Raw genomic sequence first — 19,021 nt, forward strand, 5'->3', positions numbered from 1 at the left:
AATGGGATAGAACATAGAATTTAACCAGGTTTTGATACAGTGAAACCATTGTTTTCAAGGACAGTGACAGTTGTCACTTTGATAAACAGATATTAATTGTAAAACCGGCTGACGTAAAAAGCATACCTCCTGTATTTGTCTGCTGTCTGATCTCTGTGAAGACAGTTTCTGTTAATCCTGTGCTGGATTCAACCGTTAACTGAGGAGGCTTTACTAGTGAGTTGCTACTGCTAACAGACACAGGATGCTGCATAGTAGATGGAGGCTCCTGGTACAAATAAACAAACTTCTGAGGATTCACTAATATCATTGACAGAGAAGTTGATCTATATAAAGGCTGATAATAGGATCAAGGGGTAGTTAATACCACAGACAAAGCAATGACAGAGTAGAATATGGATTCATGAGACATGCTGGGTACATATATATATATGTATATTTATATATATATATATATATATATATCTATATAGATATATATATATATATGTAGGTTGCATGGATTTGAAAGAATGCAGATAACCCAGTTCTATATAACATAGTCTCTCTTCCAGTGTAATTGGTTTTGTGTTGCAAATGTCCACTTGGGGCAAATCCAGGATATTAATAAGGATGTGGGAGGAGGGAGGAGGGGGGAGGGGGGCTGACGTTGTCGAAGCCAATTCCAATGTAGATGGTTGGGGGGGGGGTCATACCCCAGGAAAACATTTAAAAATTTATATTAAAATATTAAGGCTGTATTTAGATTTACGCTCAAAGTTTTGCTAATAACTGCTTTTTGTGTGTGGTTGAAAAGGATGTGGTGTAACCCCACATTGTTTATTTGTAATGGGATATGGGATATTTGTAAATAGTTCACATTACTTACATCTTCATGACTTGTTGATAATCTGAACTTTGGACTAGCCGAGCCATCCTCACCAGCTTTCCTCTTACCCTGCTCTCGCCTCTTCCTTTCTTTCTCTTGGTAAAAAAAATCCTGAAACCTTCGATAGACAAATGGAAAACACCGTTTAGATACAGATACACGCTGGAGGTGAATGATAAAAGGATCAAAGGTAACTTAAAAGTATGTATTTGTGTTATGTGATAAATAATAACTGCCAAGATATGTCTGTCAGAGCCTCTACAGATATCTCATCAATTGACCCTTCCTACGGGATAACGAAAGCATACCAGACACAAAGTGACAGACAGACAGACTGGCTTAATGACTGACTGACAGACTCGCTTAATGACTGACTGATTGACTTAATGACTGACTGACTGGCTTAATGACTGACTGACTGACTGGCTTAATGACTGACTGACTGACTGGCTTATTGACTAACTGACTGACTTAAGGACTGACTGACTGGCTTCATGACTGACTGACTGGCTTTATGACTGACTGACTGACTGACTGGAACATTATCAACAAATATTGGAAGAATAAAACATACTAAAGGATAAACATTGTTACATCTTTGTAACTTTAAAGATGGAGAGTGTGCATTTTACCATAACTGCGAGGATTAAAATATATATTCAAATTAAATCTTCATCAGGAGTCCATAATTATCATCAGTACAGAAAGAAAACTAGATGTAAATCCCTTAACGATATTTGTTTGTTGGTAAGAAATTGTCTCAATGAAAATGGGTCTGCAAATTTAACTATGGCATTTCTTTTCAAAGAGAGACTATATTGCGATATTTTCAACACAAGATATTAGGTATCTGAAGATGGAGGGAGGGATAAACTTGTTGGATTAGTTTGTACTTTACTTATTATAATCTTAATCAAACCTCTCGCTCCAGGCCATTCCAATTTGAGCTAATGCACGTCTAGCACTCACAAAGGCGTCCTGCAATGTTAGAGTCTTGGTTTCCGTTTCTGAGGAAAGAATGTTACTTTCAGAGTCCAAAATACTTCCATAATACAGACTATCTCGATGTTAGCTACTCCTAGTGAAGATGTTGGTCATGTAACATTATCTAAAATGATTGCAGTTTATGGAATAGTGATTGAAATCAATGGTAAGGGAACCCATACAGCAGTTCTATATAGAGGAACCATATAATGAACTACAGGCAGGCATCTCTTGGTAGAATCAAACTTCAGAGAGGAACAATGCTGGTCAGTCTTTATCGCTATGACAACATACAAACTATATGCAAATAACCACCACATGTGTCAATACTGTATCCCTTTCACTGTAACTGACAATTCGAGGATACCTTTCACTATATCTGACAATCCAAGGATCAATTCATAAAGTTTCTTTCCAAGACAAAAATCAGACATCAGAAAGCATCCTGGGACTGATGTGAGGTAGGCACTCCAACTGCAGAAACCAGGGCCTAGAATTTAACTTCACCATCATTTGTCCCTACCTGCCCATACCCCCACCCCCTCCCCATCCCTACCTGACCATCTCTCAAAACATTGTGACATATGCATTCAGATCTTATTGAGCAATTAGCTCATATAAGTGAGTTTTCAAGCTTTAAAGCAGCATTTTGCGTTGATTCTCGAGATTTTCCAATACTATATACTATATCCGATACTATACCAATGACGTAAACTAAGCTAACTGTAAAGTTTCAACTCAAACTATTCCCGAAAAGTGCAAAAATATGACATTTTCTGGTTTTCGTATTTTGAATCTTTGACTTCGATAGACTCCTCCCATATAAAGGAACCTTGTGAATATGTATAACGGAAAAGGTACTTTGAATAGCAAGGTAAACAGTAAACAAAAATCAGTTGAGGAGATGTACGTATTGCGCGAAGGGACAGTTACGGCATATCTCATTGCATACGATGCCCAAAAAACCCAAGAAAATTCGTCGCTCCGCGAAAATAAAACCAGCTTTGTAGCAAGGATACATAAGAGAGAAAGTCATTGAACCAGCAAGAACTCGATCGGTACGTAACATTCTCTAGAACGATATTGTATCACTCTACTCGGTGTTACATAGGCTAGTTACTGTAGTACAATCAGACCTATTAGTGTGTGACTTACACTGGTTAGGCCTGAAGAACGTTATGTACACGCTGTGAATTTTGCACTAAAAGCAATGTAGCTACGAGTGTATCGCAATGGGGGCCTTTTTTTCCGGATCTCTTGAAAAACGTTAGCTTCCTCCTCGTACAACATGGGAGAAAATAACGTTTTTCAGGAGATGAAAGTAACGTTTCTTATAAGGGAATGCAATAAGGCATACTGGCTAGGCCATGTGGAGATTTAAGTAGTGCTTTGTAGCAAGCGCTTTGCAAAACTGTAGTAATTGCCTTGATGATTTAGGCGATTTTTATGATTATGTGTGAGTGTAGTAAGTAACCTTTTTTTTAAGTTTCAATCAACAAGCATATTAGTTTCCTAACCTGAATGCGATACTTTACTACCTTGATGTAGGGGAGGAAAGTAACGTATTTAGTAGAGGAAACTAAAATTTTCAGGGGAGGAACTAACGGGTCGGGAAACTGAAACCTAGGGCAACATGCAATGTCTGCTGTTCTATAAATTTTATAGTAAAGTGTACAACCATTCCATGAAAGTGATAAATAGCATCTTGTCATATGTCACCAGTAAATGAGAGCAATACATTTTAGCAACGGATCCAAAGACATGTTTATAATTTGAAACCTTTTGCTACCTTCTTAGCAACCATCTGGTGATGAAACACCAAGGAGGGCTGGCAGAAGTAGAGGACGGAGAGGTTAGCTCCTGTGTAACACCAGACAACGGGACAACCCGGCTAACAGCAGCTGCAGCTAGGAGGCAGGTAGAAAAACGCCAACAGGAGTGAATGGGAAATATTAGGGTACGTTTCAATATGCAAAATTGTGGGATCTGCAAAGTAACAGCTGGTAATTCTTTAAACAGTTAAACTCAGTGTAATAACAGAATGGCTTGCTCAATTAAAGAATACTAGCAACATAAGTAGCTGGCTAGATTGTCATACTGAAAATAGTTATTTTTAAGTGACATCAATTATCAAAGGGTTATATTTGCTAATCCTTTTTGGAAGCAAAATACTGTTTGTCTGAAAGCAAGTTTTGAAAAACAGAGCACTTCGTAGTACTTGGTGTAGTGTTCAATATATTTTATGTCTATCTTCTTATATCACATGTATATTAAACACCCAAAGCAACACAATCGATAAGTGCTGTCTATCATCAAAAGCAATGATATTATTACTTAAGCAAAATAAATGATACTCTTTTTTCTTCATTTTTCTTCTTAGGCAATGGTTGGTAATGTAGATGTTCAACTTGCTTGAAACCCATCCGGCACTCTTTTTGGATATATGTACACACAACATCTCAAGAAGTAAAAGTTGCTTGAATTCAAACTTGGTATATAGATAGTCTTTGAAGAGTAGATGATCCTTATTGTTTTGCATCAAGTTTAAAGGTCATTTGAGGTCAACATTTGAAATCTGTGTAAAAACAGTATCTCAAGAAGTGCTAGTTGGTTTGACATCCAACTTGCTATATAGATAGCACTTGGTAAGTAGATGAACCCTATTATTTTTCATGGAGGTTAAAGGTCATTTTAGGTCAAGAGATGTTCAACTCTTGAAAACTTATAAACAATATCAAGAAGTGAAAGTTGGTTGAACTTCAAACTAGCTATATAGGTGGCCCTTGGTGAGAAGGTAAAACATTTTGTTAACCATGAAGGTCATTTTGAGGACAATAGTTCATATCCCAAGAAGTGAAAGTTGGTTTCATGGCAAATGTTGATAACACTCGGTGGGTAGATAATCCCATTGTTTTGCTTATGGCCATGAGTGCTAATGCTAATCTCAAGAAGAGAAGTTGGTTAACTGTTACATATGTAGCCCTTGGAGAGTAATTGATTGCTATTGTTTTCCATAAGTCAAAGTGATCTTGGGTCAAAGATATTCTCCATTTCCTTGACTTAATCATTCACTTGTATTCAGTTCTTTATTTCTTGATCAGTTGTATTCCTTGCCAAATATAGACTTGTTTTCACTATCATCTAAGATTATAGACATGTTATTAGTATTACATTTTCTTTTTGTGAAAGATGTGATCATGGGTTTTCTCTATTTTTCTGTGTTCCTTAACTTTACCATTCAGGGCTTTGAATAAACACACAGTTTCTTTCACTGCTGTTCTTACTTCAATCTGAAAAATCTTCCAATTTAACGTGTTAATTTATTCTGAAACATGGACATTAATAAGATTCAATACACATAACAAGTTCAATTAAGTGTTCATTTTTTATTGATGAATGTGCTTAGAATAAGTCTGCTGATCTTTACAACAACAAAAATTGAAAAAAAAAGGAATAGTTCTTCGAGTCCAAACCTGATTCCAAACTAGTACATGCATAATGTTTTAGATCAATTGGCATGACTGATGACTATGAGAAAAGAAGCCCCCAACCCCTGCCACTTTTTAAATTACTGCAAAGTTGTAGGAGACATGCAGGTTGCAATCACTCCAACCTCCACCCACCCCCAAATAATATTACTTGCTGAAGCGAGGAAGATTAATAGATTTGACTTATTACAAAGTAGAACTAGGCCCCATGCTGCTCTGATGGCTTGCAACAAGCTGTGCAACAACTCCATCCCACCCCCCCCCCCCCACCCAAAAAAAATGATATCACTTGCTGATGCAAGGAAGACTTATAGATTTCACTCATTACAACAGTAGAACTTGGTCCCATCCTGCTATGATGGCTTGCAAGAAGCTGTAAAACTGATGGAGGTTGGCTAGGGCGAATTGTACCAGAGATGTGCCTTGAGTCATCCTCAGCAAGAACAACAGGACAACACCTCCTAGTTGAGAATTGTCATCATCAAGCCTCCGTCTAAATATGTCCTTCATCAGTTGCGGAATGTACTTGTAACTATTCTTTTCCATAACAGGAACACAGGTCCATCTGCCTGCAGACTTTGAGAAATTTCTTGTAAACCTGAAAGTAGAATCACAAAAATAAACTATCACTCAGGGAGGAAAGTACTGTTTCTCAGGGGAGGAATTCAAGCAGGAAGACATTTGGCTAGGCTTCGTAGAAAGAGTTAGGTACTGAAGTAACTGTAATTTTTGATTTAGGAGAGAAAATAACGATTTCAATCAAAGAAACATTTTTCAAGGGAATCAAATTGGCTAGGTTATATGGGAAAAGATATTTGTAGAAAAGGTAGAAATGAAAAGAAATTCCTACAGTTATTCCACTTAGGCCCTAGACCGACTAAATTTATTCTTTCCACATAGCCTAGCCAATATGCTTTCATCAGCTTCCTCCCTGGAAAAACGATAATTTCCTCCCCATGATTGAGGAGGTACAGAAGTAAGAAACGTTTTTAGGGGAGGAAACAAACATTATTTAGGGCATGAAACTAACGGGAACCGCCAGAACGTAGGCCTCGTGATTTCGGCTACTGCATATGCAATCACTGCCATCATAGCCCATGCCTTGTAAAGTCTAGTGTAAAGTATCTATGCGTCGGCGTGAACGTTAGTTAGCACTGTATCAAGAACAAAAACTTGTTGCAATTTGATAAGACTATGACTGTGAAGAAAGAGTAAGAAAAGTAAGAGCGTTTAGCCTAACTGGCCTAGGTTGTGCTAGTAAATAATAGGCTAAGTACACTATACTACTAGTACTTGTAGTACTATAGACTTAGTATAGGCCCCTATACTGGCCTAGGCTAAACTAGATACTGTAGTAATAATAGTGGAGGCAGAGGTTCGGTCTCAGTTTCTCTCACCGATAATGAGAAGTAACGTTAAATCATGTAAACAAAAATTGTAACGAACAATTCTATCCTTTGCTTACCTGTCGAGTACAAGTCGAGTGACTTCTGTATCACTCTTCAGATGTACCTCTTCACTTCGCTCCATCTTTCCCATTGATTCCCGAAAGGGACACGGTGTCGTGACACTTTTTCTTCTGGGCTTTCCGCCATTTTCTCTTTTCAGGTGAAGTAAGGTTCTTCAAAAATTTATATTTCCCATTTGAGCGCTTCTCCATTGTTTTATTCTTTTGTCACTTCGTCACCAGGTTATAGTATTGTGTGCATGTAGCAATTATACGACACTAAATACTTTGCTAAGTACTACGTACAGTAGGCTTACGTGCGTGTACACTTTACTCACGGTAAAGACGCTGAGGGATTACCATGCCAATGACTGAGTCTATTTTAAGCTCCAAGTCATACATAAACATCTCTTCACTGATTGGTTGAATTTGAATAGGCGGTTTGTAGAGATGCATGTGATAAATACTAATGTCGATTGTGTCTGGGAGACACAATTCTCAGAATCATATAATATCCTTAATTACTTGCTAATTAACGTTCGATGTGGGGAAAAAAGTATGAGAAAGTCTTAGTTGTGTCTTTTGTGATCGTATTATGATAAAAACTCGATAGACACGGAAAAATTCTGGACAAACGCAAAATGCTGCTTTAAGATTCCAGAAATGTACACTATAATCTCCTAACAGTAACTTTGATGACAAAGAGGTATGAATAAATAAATACACCATAAGACTGTGATTCTTAATCATAAAATCTTTCTTCATATTAGAGTTGATGTAATGACATTTACCTTCAATACTTCCATTTCTCAAATCTGCGATCCTCTCCTGAAGTCCAACCAAATGATTCTTAAAGAGCATTTGATGGTCCTATAGTAAACAAAGATTAAAATATTACAATTCTATGAATTTCTTGGTAATTAAAGGGTAGTTAGCATTCATAATCTACTAGTAACTAAGTATCACTAACACATAAATATAGCTTACAGTTTATTGTGCACTCACCAAGTATAGAGTAGTTAGCATTCATATTCTACTTGTAACTTAGTATCACTAACACATAAATATAGCTTACAGTTTATAGTGCACTCACCAAGTATAGAGTCGTTAGCATTCATATTATACTAGTAACTTAGTATCACTAACACATAAATAAAGCTTACAGTTTATAGTGCACTCACCAAGTATAGTGTAGTTAGCATTCATATTCTAATTGTAACTATGTATCACTAACACATAAATATGTCAGGGTGAGAAAATGTTGACCATCAAATGAAGCTGATCAATGAATCATTCTTAAATGTTCGCTTAGATGACAAATGTTGTCTGCGAGTCATACATCAAATTTTGCAATCTTAAAGTTAAGTAACTCTCAGTTCACTCAATAAAATTGATGGGAAAACACAAAAGATTGCTTTATAAAACACCCAACCTGTTTATTATTATTAAAAGTCTTAACACCAGCTTGAACATAATATGAGTAAAGTGTTAAATTTACAAAAAAAGGTTGGGGTCAAATGGCTGAGCCAATGGGATATAAGGATTACAGGTTCAAGTCCTGGCCAGACCATTACATTGTGTCCTTTCGCATGGCACATAATCTCCAATGCCTCTCTCCACCCAGTTATATAACAAGGGGCCTGTGAGGTGACTTTTAAATAGTTAAGTGCACCGGGTACATGCACCAGGGGACACATGGATGTCGTGCACTTTAATGCCTCAGAAGCAACTGTTTGAATTATGCTTACTTTAGTGTGTGCATGGTTGTGACAGGTTACCAATGACCAGGGGTTAACTGTTTTCAAGTCATGTGCAGGGATGAGACTGAGCCAGGGAAAAAAAATCTGAAATTTATCGATCGCCGTCCTGGGGGAGGGGTTTAAGGGAGGGGGTGTCCCCCTCCCCTTTAGAATTTTTTTGTCAGGTAAGGAGGGCTTAGATGCAAAATGGTGGACTCTAGGTGGAATCTATCACATCACGCAACTCGCCAAAAAAGTGTGGAATTTCTGCTTGTATAATTTATCCATTAGCATTTTTTAACCAAAAAAAGGCTTTTTTGCTTGCTTTGTGCTACTTGATTCCACCACTGGTCAAATTCGGTGTTCCTTCCCTTCACAGTCCAGCATGTTCGGCAAAAAAAAAATAAATAAAAAAAAAATAAAATAAAATAAAAAAATAATATAAAAAAATAAAAAACGCGAATTACAAGAAAAAACGCGAAAATGAAAAAAAATCGGAAATCCGCGTTTCCGCGGAAGAGTCTCATGCCTGCATGTGAGAAGGCCTTGTTCTTAAAGACTGTCAAAGAATTAACTTTACCATAGTCATCTGTGTTCACAAACAACCGACTACATTAGCATAATATGTACAGTTTTGAGTTGGATTTAAATATTATATTTTTGACGTTAATATGTTACAGACTTAAACAAGTAACAATTCTAGACCAAATCATGTTTACCATGTTCTTAAAGCTTAAATTAATTGGTAGTTGTGTGCCAATTTTCACTTTACCTCATACATGCCACAATAATCAGCTCTTTTATCTTCTAGGTAGGTACAAGCCTCCTCCGTCTCTGTTAATATTGTAATGTTTTGTAAGATACTACTCAACAAATTAGTCCCTCTGGAAAATACAAAAAAATACAAAACATTTATATAGAGAAATATGTAGCAAGCAAAATACATAAACAATATATATAGCAAAATATGCAGCGAGCAAAATACATAAACAATATATAGAGCAAAATATGTAGCAAGCAAAATACATAAACACAATAAATATATATAGAGTGGGCAATCACATGCTGTATATGCTGCCACTAAGCTTTTCAAAACTTTACAATGACAATGATGAAACAGATGAATTACAAAATATTTTGGGAATAAAATATGACAATTTTACAGATTGGAACGATTTTGAAACTTTTCAGTCTATTTATGACCAGCCCAACTATTAAGTTAAAACAACATTAAATTAAACCACAGGGATATAAAACAGGTTTATACTGAAGTTGCATATAACTGTCAATTGACAGAAAGGAATAATATAAAAGATGAAAAATATTTTTTTCATAATAGCCATAATATTTCAGAAATATGGAGACTTGTATATTCAGCCTTTCAAATCATGGCACCCATTAAATATTTAGCATTGTTTATAGAAGTATTTCAGATAACTGCTGATACCTGACTGGGAACAGCTTTTAACAAGTTTACCTTTAAGTTGTTCTGTAACATCGAACACAGCCATCATTTTGTGGTTGTCTCTTCAATGTTACTACATTTTCGACATGAACATACTTTGATATATCTTTTGATGTTTCTTAGGTTTACGTTGAAGCTTTAATAGCATCTTGAACAATTCTCTCTTCCATAAGCCTAGAAAATTTACTTTGTGACCGAAAAATGAAAAAAACATTGTTTACTTGTCGTCTATGTTTGTATATTCTTTGTCTGGATCTGGAAACATCAGGAAAGGTTTTTGGTCCGGGAGTGGTAAGAGAGGAAGCACAACCTCTCTTACGTTGATAGGATGATATCTGCAAAAGATGTAGAAAAAACAGATGTTGGCTTCAGAGGAGGCAGGCATTTTATGATTCCATAACATCACTTTATCATGTACACAACATTAACTCTCATCATAATAGCCTGTTGGAAACTAATACCAACAAAAGTCTGCCATCAAGATTTTATTGGAAATTACTTCTGCTTTCTCCGTCGACTATGTGTATAATAAAACGGTAGACATTATGCTGCAAAGGCTTCTACCGATGGTAAAATGATCGAACGTTAAACATCTTGTTGCAAATTTCTAGGAAGATTGAACATATGAACAAGCTATGACATGAATGATTTACTAGAAGAACAAGATGTAACCATCAACATAAAACTTAAAACCGTTCAGTCATCTACAAGCCCAGGCTAATCAAATTCCTGTCTGCAATGTCTGTTACCTAATACACGTACACCTTCGACGGTTCAGCAAGACTACATGCTAATTGAAACACAATCTGTAATGCCTCAGAGTTTCTGTCTATGTAAAAATTACTGTACATGTCTTTAAAAATATAGCAGCATGGAAAGGGTATTAATTTAAAATCTTTTGGCCTAACTGGGGGGGGGGGTGTCAAATTATTTGCACAAATATGAATCAGGCAGGAAAAGAGGTGATTTTTTTTTAAATTTTCTACACTTGAATGTAATAATGATGCTTACTAGTGATGTAATGACATTTCTACAATACTCCAGAAACTAAATAATAGATGGATGGTTTCTGAAATGCTTATTAAACAGACCTTGCTCAAGAGAATAGGAAAAAACACTTACTTGAGAGTAGCAACTATTTTACCACGACTGAAGTACTGGTTGTGTTGCATATGCAGAGAGTGACCGCATTTGGATTGGTTTACCCTGGATTTATAATCTCTGGCGAGGAACCTCAACTCCAAGAATTTACTGAAAGACATTTGCCATGTCTCCTTGGATAATTTCTGATAGGGCAATACCTGGAGGGTCAAAATAAATCGTTGAAATATTTGAGTTTAAATTTCGCATCTTTAATGTGTGACTGATTCCTGGAGATGTTTAAATGACTATTGCCACAAATATGATCCAATATATTACTTTATTGTACAAAAGAGAGATAAAACCAACGTTGGATACCTGGTTCAATAAAATAATAGTTTCTCTAGATCCCCATTATTAATCTTGCTTTTTTACTTTTCTTAGTTGGAATTCTTGATGTCTTTTCAATGTTGTTTATCTGATCATTAACAAAGACAATAAAAATTTGTAATTCCATGAAACAAGAAATGTAAATTTACATCTGGTGTTTAGGGTTTCCCAACTCCCAAAACGATACCAAATTGCTGGCATAAACAATGAGAATTACAAGAATTGGTTATATATCTGAATTTGTAGAAAGTTAACTTAGAATCCCATGTGAAAAAATATATAGTGATTGATAAACCAATCCAATGCATCACCAATTTCTATAAATATATTCTCAGAATTTATTACTATAAATATATTATCACAAAAACATTTAAAAAATGGTTAATTAATGAGAAGATTACATGGGCAACTCAGGTAGCATTCTATAACTTTAGACCTGGAATATGTGACATTTGGCACAGTTTAAAACTATAAATGGAGAGAAATCGATCAAATTGTTAGAAATGAACAGATGCACTGAGGTACTAAGGTACAAACTAAGTTCATGGCTTCTACAAAACATTGAACACATTAGTTTTGCTTACACTCCAAAGGGTTGTACAATTTTTAGTAGAAATCTTGCAAAAATAGCATTTGAAATGCAACTTCACAATACCCTTCTGACTCAGTCTCATGTAATCATGTCTTGCTATACAGACTCTTCAATCAGCATAAAATGTAAGTTAATACAAAATTCTTACTAAGTTACTATGCCAGTTAAGGAAATCACAAAACCGTTTATCAAAGCATGAGATATCGGAACAGGGCAATGGTGCCAAAAATTACTGTTTCAACGTCGTCAATCTTTCTGCCACCAAACTGTTCAATGCAATTATAACACATGTAGAGAGATATGGTATAACTCTTATATATAATAAGATATTATAATTATTATATACTATATATTATGAGATGTACCTCTTGACATCTACGCTGTTCAATGCAATTATAAAACATGTAGAGAGATATGGTATACCTCTTATATATCATAAGATATATATTATAATGATTATATACTTTATATTATAAGATAAACCTCTTGACATCTACGCTGTTCAATGCAATTATAAAACATGTAGAGAGATATGGTATATCTCTTATATATAATAAGATATATATTATAATATTATACTTTATATTATAAGATATACCTCTTGACATCTACGCTGTTCAATGCAATTATAAAACATGTAGAGAGATATGGTATACCTCTTATATATAATAAGATATATATTATAATGATTATATACTATATATTATAAGACATACCTCTTGACATCTACGGCACCAGCTCCAGACGATGATGTCTCCCCAGTTGTCTATGATCGGTTTCTCCATGACACGGAGGATGATCTCTACACAGCCATGACCGTGTACGAATCTACGTATATGCTGCAACATCAGAGTTTCACAGGTTTTACTTCTGCATGTGTAAAGTGTGCTTAATAATGGAAAAGAACGATTTAAAGTGAAAAATGCCAAATTAATGAACCTTTAAGATACATGAAATCAAAGATTGCAACAATAAATGGAAACTATAAAATGATCTCAAATAGGACAAAAACTTGAAATCTGAAGTGATCACATTCTAAAAGAAGTCACACAGTTGGAAGCTTAAGGGAATTCATAGGATAGATAGGTGAGGGGGGGGGGGGGTAGCAGGTTGATCTGGCTAGCAAACTGTAAGGTACCAATAAACTATCACAGAGCTAAAGGTACCTAATAAACTGTCAATCCGGCCAGGAAAATAGCTGTGGACTATCTCTAAACTTGTAGATACTTATCAAACAAACGTATCAAACAAAATATTATGACGTTGAAACTTATAACTGAAACACATTATACAAGTAAATGAATACTGGAAACCTGTTATGGAAAACCCCGTAGGTCGCTGGTTTGAAGAATCCCGTTCCAGCCACAAATTTCTGTGCTCTTTTCCAACTTAAACAGATAAGAAACTTAACTGGTGGAAAATGTCAACAAAATTTAAGAGAAGCAAAGAAATTATGGACTTAAAAGCAGGATTCAAACCTGTTTTAAGTCCCAAAGGTGGTCTATTTAAGGGGTTTAGGACTTACTCGAAACAGAATTTGTCCAAGAAGTGTCCGAGGGTTACATCATGCTTGCCATAATGTTCCATATGGATGGTCCGTGGATGGATGCAGTAGTTTGGCGCGTTGTCTGACATCGCAGAGAAGCTGCTGAACTGCATTTTAAGCTTCTGATGGAAGTACGGATCCAAACAGTCAACCTGATCGTGGTTACCATCGTTGAGATCCTCACTCGAGGTTTGATGACCCGCCACGGTTTCAATCTCTGCACCGTCTCCTCGATAGACTCTGTCCTCACCCTGATCATCGTTGAATTGACTAGGCAGTGTCTGACTTCCCGACGGCGATGTAGAGGGGTTGCTCTGCGTCTTGGAAGGGTTAGCTCCGAGAACCTCTAAGGATTTATGATGTTTGGGAGGTCTGGACACCAAGCGGCCACCTCTGGCCCTAAAGTCAGATACGAGAGCGGGTAGATCGTCCTCATCGGAGAGATGAGGAAAATCTACGAAAGGATGAGGACTCTTGAAGTGTACCAATCTCGACGGCTTTGTGCTCCGGTCGAGACTTCTGTAAAAGAGAGTGTCGCGTTCAATTTCACGTTTGGTAGCACTGGCGTTCACATCGGTCGAAGGTCCTTCTTTACTGGTCCCGTCGGAAAGTTTCGGCGATGAGAATAACTTGTCGCCAAAGAACTTCTTCGAGCTGGACTCTTTGCCTTTGTCAGTCTCAAAGAATGGTGGATTGAGGGTTAAATGTGGAGAAGAAGACAGCTGTACCTTCTTGAGGATATTACTGAAGTGGTTGACTTTGATCGGTGTAGCTAATGGAAGCATACCCGAGGCAGCTAAACTGGCTCCACTGGGTGCCATCAATGCTGTGAATGGAATGATTTTACTTTCAATGGCCATTACATCCAGAGAGATATTCGCACAGCTCACTTTCTCTCGTGAGGCAATTGTTCGGTTATTCTCCTCGGCACTTGGTGCTTCCGTTTCATCATGTTCATCTACCTGGACATCATGACCAGTTAATGCTTCACTTTGGCCATATTCCTCCGAAATATTATCCTCTTGTGAGGCCTCCTTTTCCATATCATTTGTGCTGTTGATACCTGCTCCAAATGTTTCCCCAGCTTCTACCCCTTTCGTATCCTTGGTGGTATGATTTTTCATTAACTTCTGCATGGCACTTCTGATGGATTCCGTGACAGATTTCTGGTTGTCATGGAACCCGTCCTTACTTTGACTTTTCATCGATTGTGTCATTCCTTCGAAGAAACTGCTACTGAGACCTTGAGAGTCGTCGAGACCGGGTGATGCTAAGCACTCCTGATCGTCTACCAGAGGCAGCGCATAGGAATCGCACAGATAGGACGCTTCCAAGAAAGAATGGTAGAGGGAGTGAACCATAAACTGAAGGCAACGCTTAACCTATGGGGAAAAGTATAGCACACACCACAATTAATATACAAATACATAACAAATCTCTGAATAATGTTGTTAAAATTGTAGACAGGGAACGGTTAAATTGTGATTCATAGTATGCCATTCCGTAAGTAGATATTTTTAAGTGGAATATTATTATTATTATAACTAGGATAATAAATCAAGCAATCAGTACACACCGGTTCAAACCTGTGTAAGGTGCACTTTCGGGTAGTGTCATGTGACACTAACAGAAGCACATATCACATCTGCTGAACACACCAGGCGCATAGCCAGGGGGGGGGGCAAAGGGGGCGACCACCCACCCCCTTGAGCATATTTTTTCTTTATGTTTTTATTATATCGCTAGTAATTTCAAAATAGAAAATGCTTAGATGCAACTTACAAGGCCTGGGAAGTGCCATTTCCAGCGATCTGGGAGGCATTTTTGGCCAAAATTTTCTTGTACGCTTCGCGCCAACTAATGGTGGCCCTACACTTCCAATGCCATATCTACGGCTGTGATAGTTTGCCTACAGATCCGCCCCTCCCTTGGCAAATTCCTGGCTACGCGCCTGGACCACACTCAGTAAAAAAAAAGAGAGGGCGCAAGAGGAAACTGATATTTGGTTTCTCAGTTTCAGTGACTGATCTGCCTCTTTTCATATCACCGTTTTGTAGTGAAAGATATCTCTGACTGTGTAATTATTATGTTTCAAAAATAAGGAGAGATTTAACAAAGCTTGTAACAATTTGCTGAAGGTACAGGCGATCAAGTTGCTAGTAAAGCTCATTGTGAACTCACTTTTCGACATAAGTGGCTAGAATTTTGAAATCCCCTTGCACATATCATCTTAAATCTATTCACAAGATACAAAACCTTTATCTTGTTTTTGTGTGGAAGTACTGCAGTGGCTGCATCTTCCATATCACATTTCTTCCGCATGGACATTAAGCACTTGAGTGCTTTGTTCTTTAATTGCCCTAATACTTATCTCGAGACATTCGGAGTGACAAATACTCAGTGCAAAGCACAATGTTAAGATAAACATTGCAATATGAGTCAATGTTTACTTTCTCAACACTTAAAGTCATAAAGAAAACTTGTAGTCAATAAAAGTTTTCCTCAAATTCACTATTAAACTGACATATCAAATGTATATTACATAAATAGACTGCAGTTAACTCCATTTGATGTTAACATTTTATTACTTGCACTTGATGGGAAAATTGTTTGTAATATAATAAACTAAATGAATATTTATCATACAGTTCTTGTCATATTTCTTTTACGGTATTATTTAAAATCTCTAGTTCATGCTACTATTCAAACAGGTTTTCAGTGAAAATAGTATCCACCTCAGAAGGCCTCCATGGAAAGATATACCCCAATTCATCATTATATGCTGTTTACTTAATATCAAATTTGGTGACCTTTGACCTCCTACCATAGCAACATCTACACTGAGGGTGTTCACCTGCCATTAAACCACTGACCTCTTACTATGGGAAGACCATGATGGAGGATCTGGCAGAATTTAACAAGACCAGACAAACTTGGCCATTTCATTAAAATTGTTGATGCATAGAATCCCATTTCAATAAATTAAGTAATGCTTTGGATCAAAACGTTAAGTTTTGTAGACCTTAACAAAACAGAGAAAATTAGCACAGAAGATTAAAATAATCAATCAAACCGAAGAGTGGTTACCTAGGTGATAGGAATGACCAGGAGGATGAGATGAATCCCATCAGTGGGCTGAGGGAGGAGGCAGGGGAGGAGGGGCAGGAGGGGACAAGGGGGAGGAGGAGGAGGCGGGGGAGGAGGAGGAGGCAGGGGAGGAGGGGGAGGAGGGAGAAGCAGCACTTTCAACGACACAACAACATCAGTGATGACACATGCCAGATTATGTTTGGCGTTGCAATATGCCTCTTTCATAGGAGAACTCTAATAGTACAGCCAGTGCTGGAAGCAATGGAACAAACACGTGTGTGACCTGATATTAGTAATTACCTTCTTCAGCTCGATTAGAGAACCTCCTCTGAGTAAGACAGAACATCCAAGCCTCGGAGGGCATCCCGTGATAAACATTAATGTTTTGCTATATCCTGTAGAAGTAGGTCAAGGAATTTATAAACAATCAAACACATATTCCTGTGAAATGTATTAGCCACGTTCTGATTAACTCTTGAAGTTAGTGAATCCATCGGGTAACGTCTCACTTGGTCAGTTATCAAAGATTACAAAACTAATTCTAATCGTGCCTTTATGAAAAATACCCAATATTAACAATGTCTCAGATGGAAACCTTATCAACCAAGGACATCCTAACGACCGAAGAAGATATTAGTCTATGCATCTATCTGTGAGTTATATTTTTGCTTCAAGTCCACTGAGACTTACCATGCCAGAGGTGTTTTTATGTCCTCAAGACAAGCTACAACCCATTGTTCTATTATTATATCTATCTTCTACAGCAATTAAAAACTTGAAGACAACTGAATCTTTTACTAATGATTAAAGAAACACATGTTGATAAGGAATTAAAGACCAATGTATTGTCACTGATTCATGGTCTCCATGTAGAGTAGACTTATTCATATCATATTCAAACTGCTGTATCCATAGCAACCCTGTCTATTAATCCTTTAACACTTTTATGATATTTATGAAGGTTCATCTGCATTTGTAGTGCAATCCTTTTTGAGTGATTTCTTTATTTGGGGGGGGGGGGGGGGTTGGAGGTTGGGTGCTTGGGTTAGAAGTTCTTAGAATTGTGCCTGCGTGTAACTAATAATAAGTCAATTCTAAAATATCTGAAAATGAAATTCCAGGCTACTGTCTCTTGCTAATCTCAGTTTTTGACAATTTGTAGGATTTCTCTATTTTTAAAACTAATTTGTAGGGGTTTCTTCTAACAACATCTTCTTCCAAAGACTTCTTTTGTACCATACAAAATGCTAACATTTATATGAAAATGTTGAATGAATTTTAAATAAACACATACTTATTGTCATTTGCAATGCATGAATAAATCCATGGTGATCAAATCATGAAAAACTTTTCCTACAATAGTAATTTCTCAAAAACAATTTTCTACCCCTTCTCACCCCCCCCCACTCCACCCACCCCCAACCCTTCAAACTCACCTCCTGGGAAATGATAGACTTTAAGGTAAAACTGGTAACAAGAGCCAAAGGTAGCCTGAGCAGCTTGTTCAATTGATTCTTCCAAGCTAGCCCCAGTAGATCTCTTTATCCTCGCCATTACAAGCTGAAAATCAAATCGAAATGCATAACCTAAATGGATGGTTTAGATCAAATTTATCGACCTGTAAAAAGAGGAAAATTGATCCAAACATCCTGGTTTAATTTGATTTCAATCCTTCCAATCGTTGCAAAAAGACGACCCCCCCCCCCCCAAAAAAAAGAAGAAAAAAATGTCAATGTTGTATGATTGGCATTGCACTTGTTTGCTTCAAGTTCACTTCTAGTATATAATCAACAACTTTGAAGGCCAAGTCTCCACACTAAGGAACCTTCAACCAGGACATTAACATTATGAATTTTTTTTTACATTCAATTCTCCTTGATGTTTCATAAAAGTGGCAGATTAACCACAAGGAAGTTTTATAAACATTAAAACCAAGTTCAGCATAATTAAAAATTGAATGTAATATCTACCTGTATAAAGACATATAAACTAAGGTCCGGACAGTTTGATTAACCTCAGCAAAGTATTAAACCATCGATGACATTTGAAATGACACGATTTGATGATAACTGTTGTAAAATCCTGCTTCAGCTATTCGTTAATTAAGTTGGGAACATGTTTTCAGCTACTATTTCAATTCATCAATAGTTAATGTTGATTTTATTTTTATTCTTTGTTTTTTGTGACAGTGATTCCTGGATACAGCCACTTGTGAGACACAAAAGCTTCTACTTGTTCTGTCTCTATTTAATTATTAACTATTAATTAATAACTATTTAATTATTAACTATTGATGCACATCCTTAATGTTTGGTTCTTTGGCCATGATACA

The 19,021-nt window shown here is 36.7% G+C and overlaps 1 protein-coding gene and 1 long non-coding RNA gene across 4 annotated transcripts in view; one reads left to right on the forward strand and one right to left on the reverse strand.

Moving 5' to 3' along the window:
• LOC139964689 (1-phosphatidylinositol 3-phosphate 5-kinase-like) overlaps positions 1-19,021 on the reverse strand; it is a 147,586-nt gene that overhangs the window by 16,343 nt on the left and 112,222 nt on the right. For all 3 annotated transcript variants that reach the window (XM_071966520.1, XM_071966518.1, XM_071966519.1), the window contains exons 15-25: positions 18,126-18,249; positions 16,990-17,084; positions 13,579-14,981; positions 12,770-12,941; positions 11,114-11,292; positions 10,213-10,326; positions 9,299-9,410; positions 7,579-7,657; positions 1,788-1,875; positions 869-986; positions 127-268 (exon numbers count right to left, since the gene is read on the reverse strand). In XM_071966520.1, the coding sequence (XP_071822621.1) occupies positions 127-268; positions 869-986; positions 1,788-1,875; positions 7,579-7,657; positions 9,299-9,410; positions 10,213-10,326; positions 11,114-11,292; positions 12,770-12,941; positions 13,579-14,981; positions 16,990-17,084; positions 18,126-18,249 (2,626 nt within the window). The remainder of the gene's footprint in view (positions 1-126; positions 269-868; positions 987-1,787; positions 1,876-7,578; positions 7,658-9,298; positions 9,411-10,212; positions 10,327-11,113; positions 11,293-12,769; positions 12,942-13,578; positions 14,982-16,989; positions 17,085-18,125; positions 18,250-19,021) is intronic.
• LOC139964721 (uncharacterized) lies at positions 2,477-5,040 on the forward strand. Its single transcript, XR_011792071.1, has 3 exons — positions 2,477-2,910; positions 3,650-3,809; positions 4,233-5,040. It is a non-coding gene; the product is annotated as an uncharacterized lncRNA (long non-coding RNA).

This window comes from Apostichopus japonicus, chromosome 23, assembly GCF_037975245.1.
Source record: "Apostichopus japonicus isolate 1M-3 chromosome 23, ASM3797524v1, whole genome shotgun sequence".
Taxonomy (NCBI): domain Eukaryota; kingdom Metazoa; phylum Echinodermata; class Holothuroidea; order Aspidochirotida; family Stichopodidae; genus Apostichopus; species Apostichopus japonicus.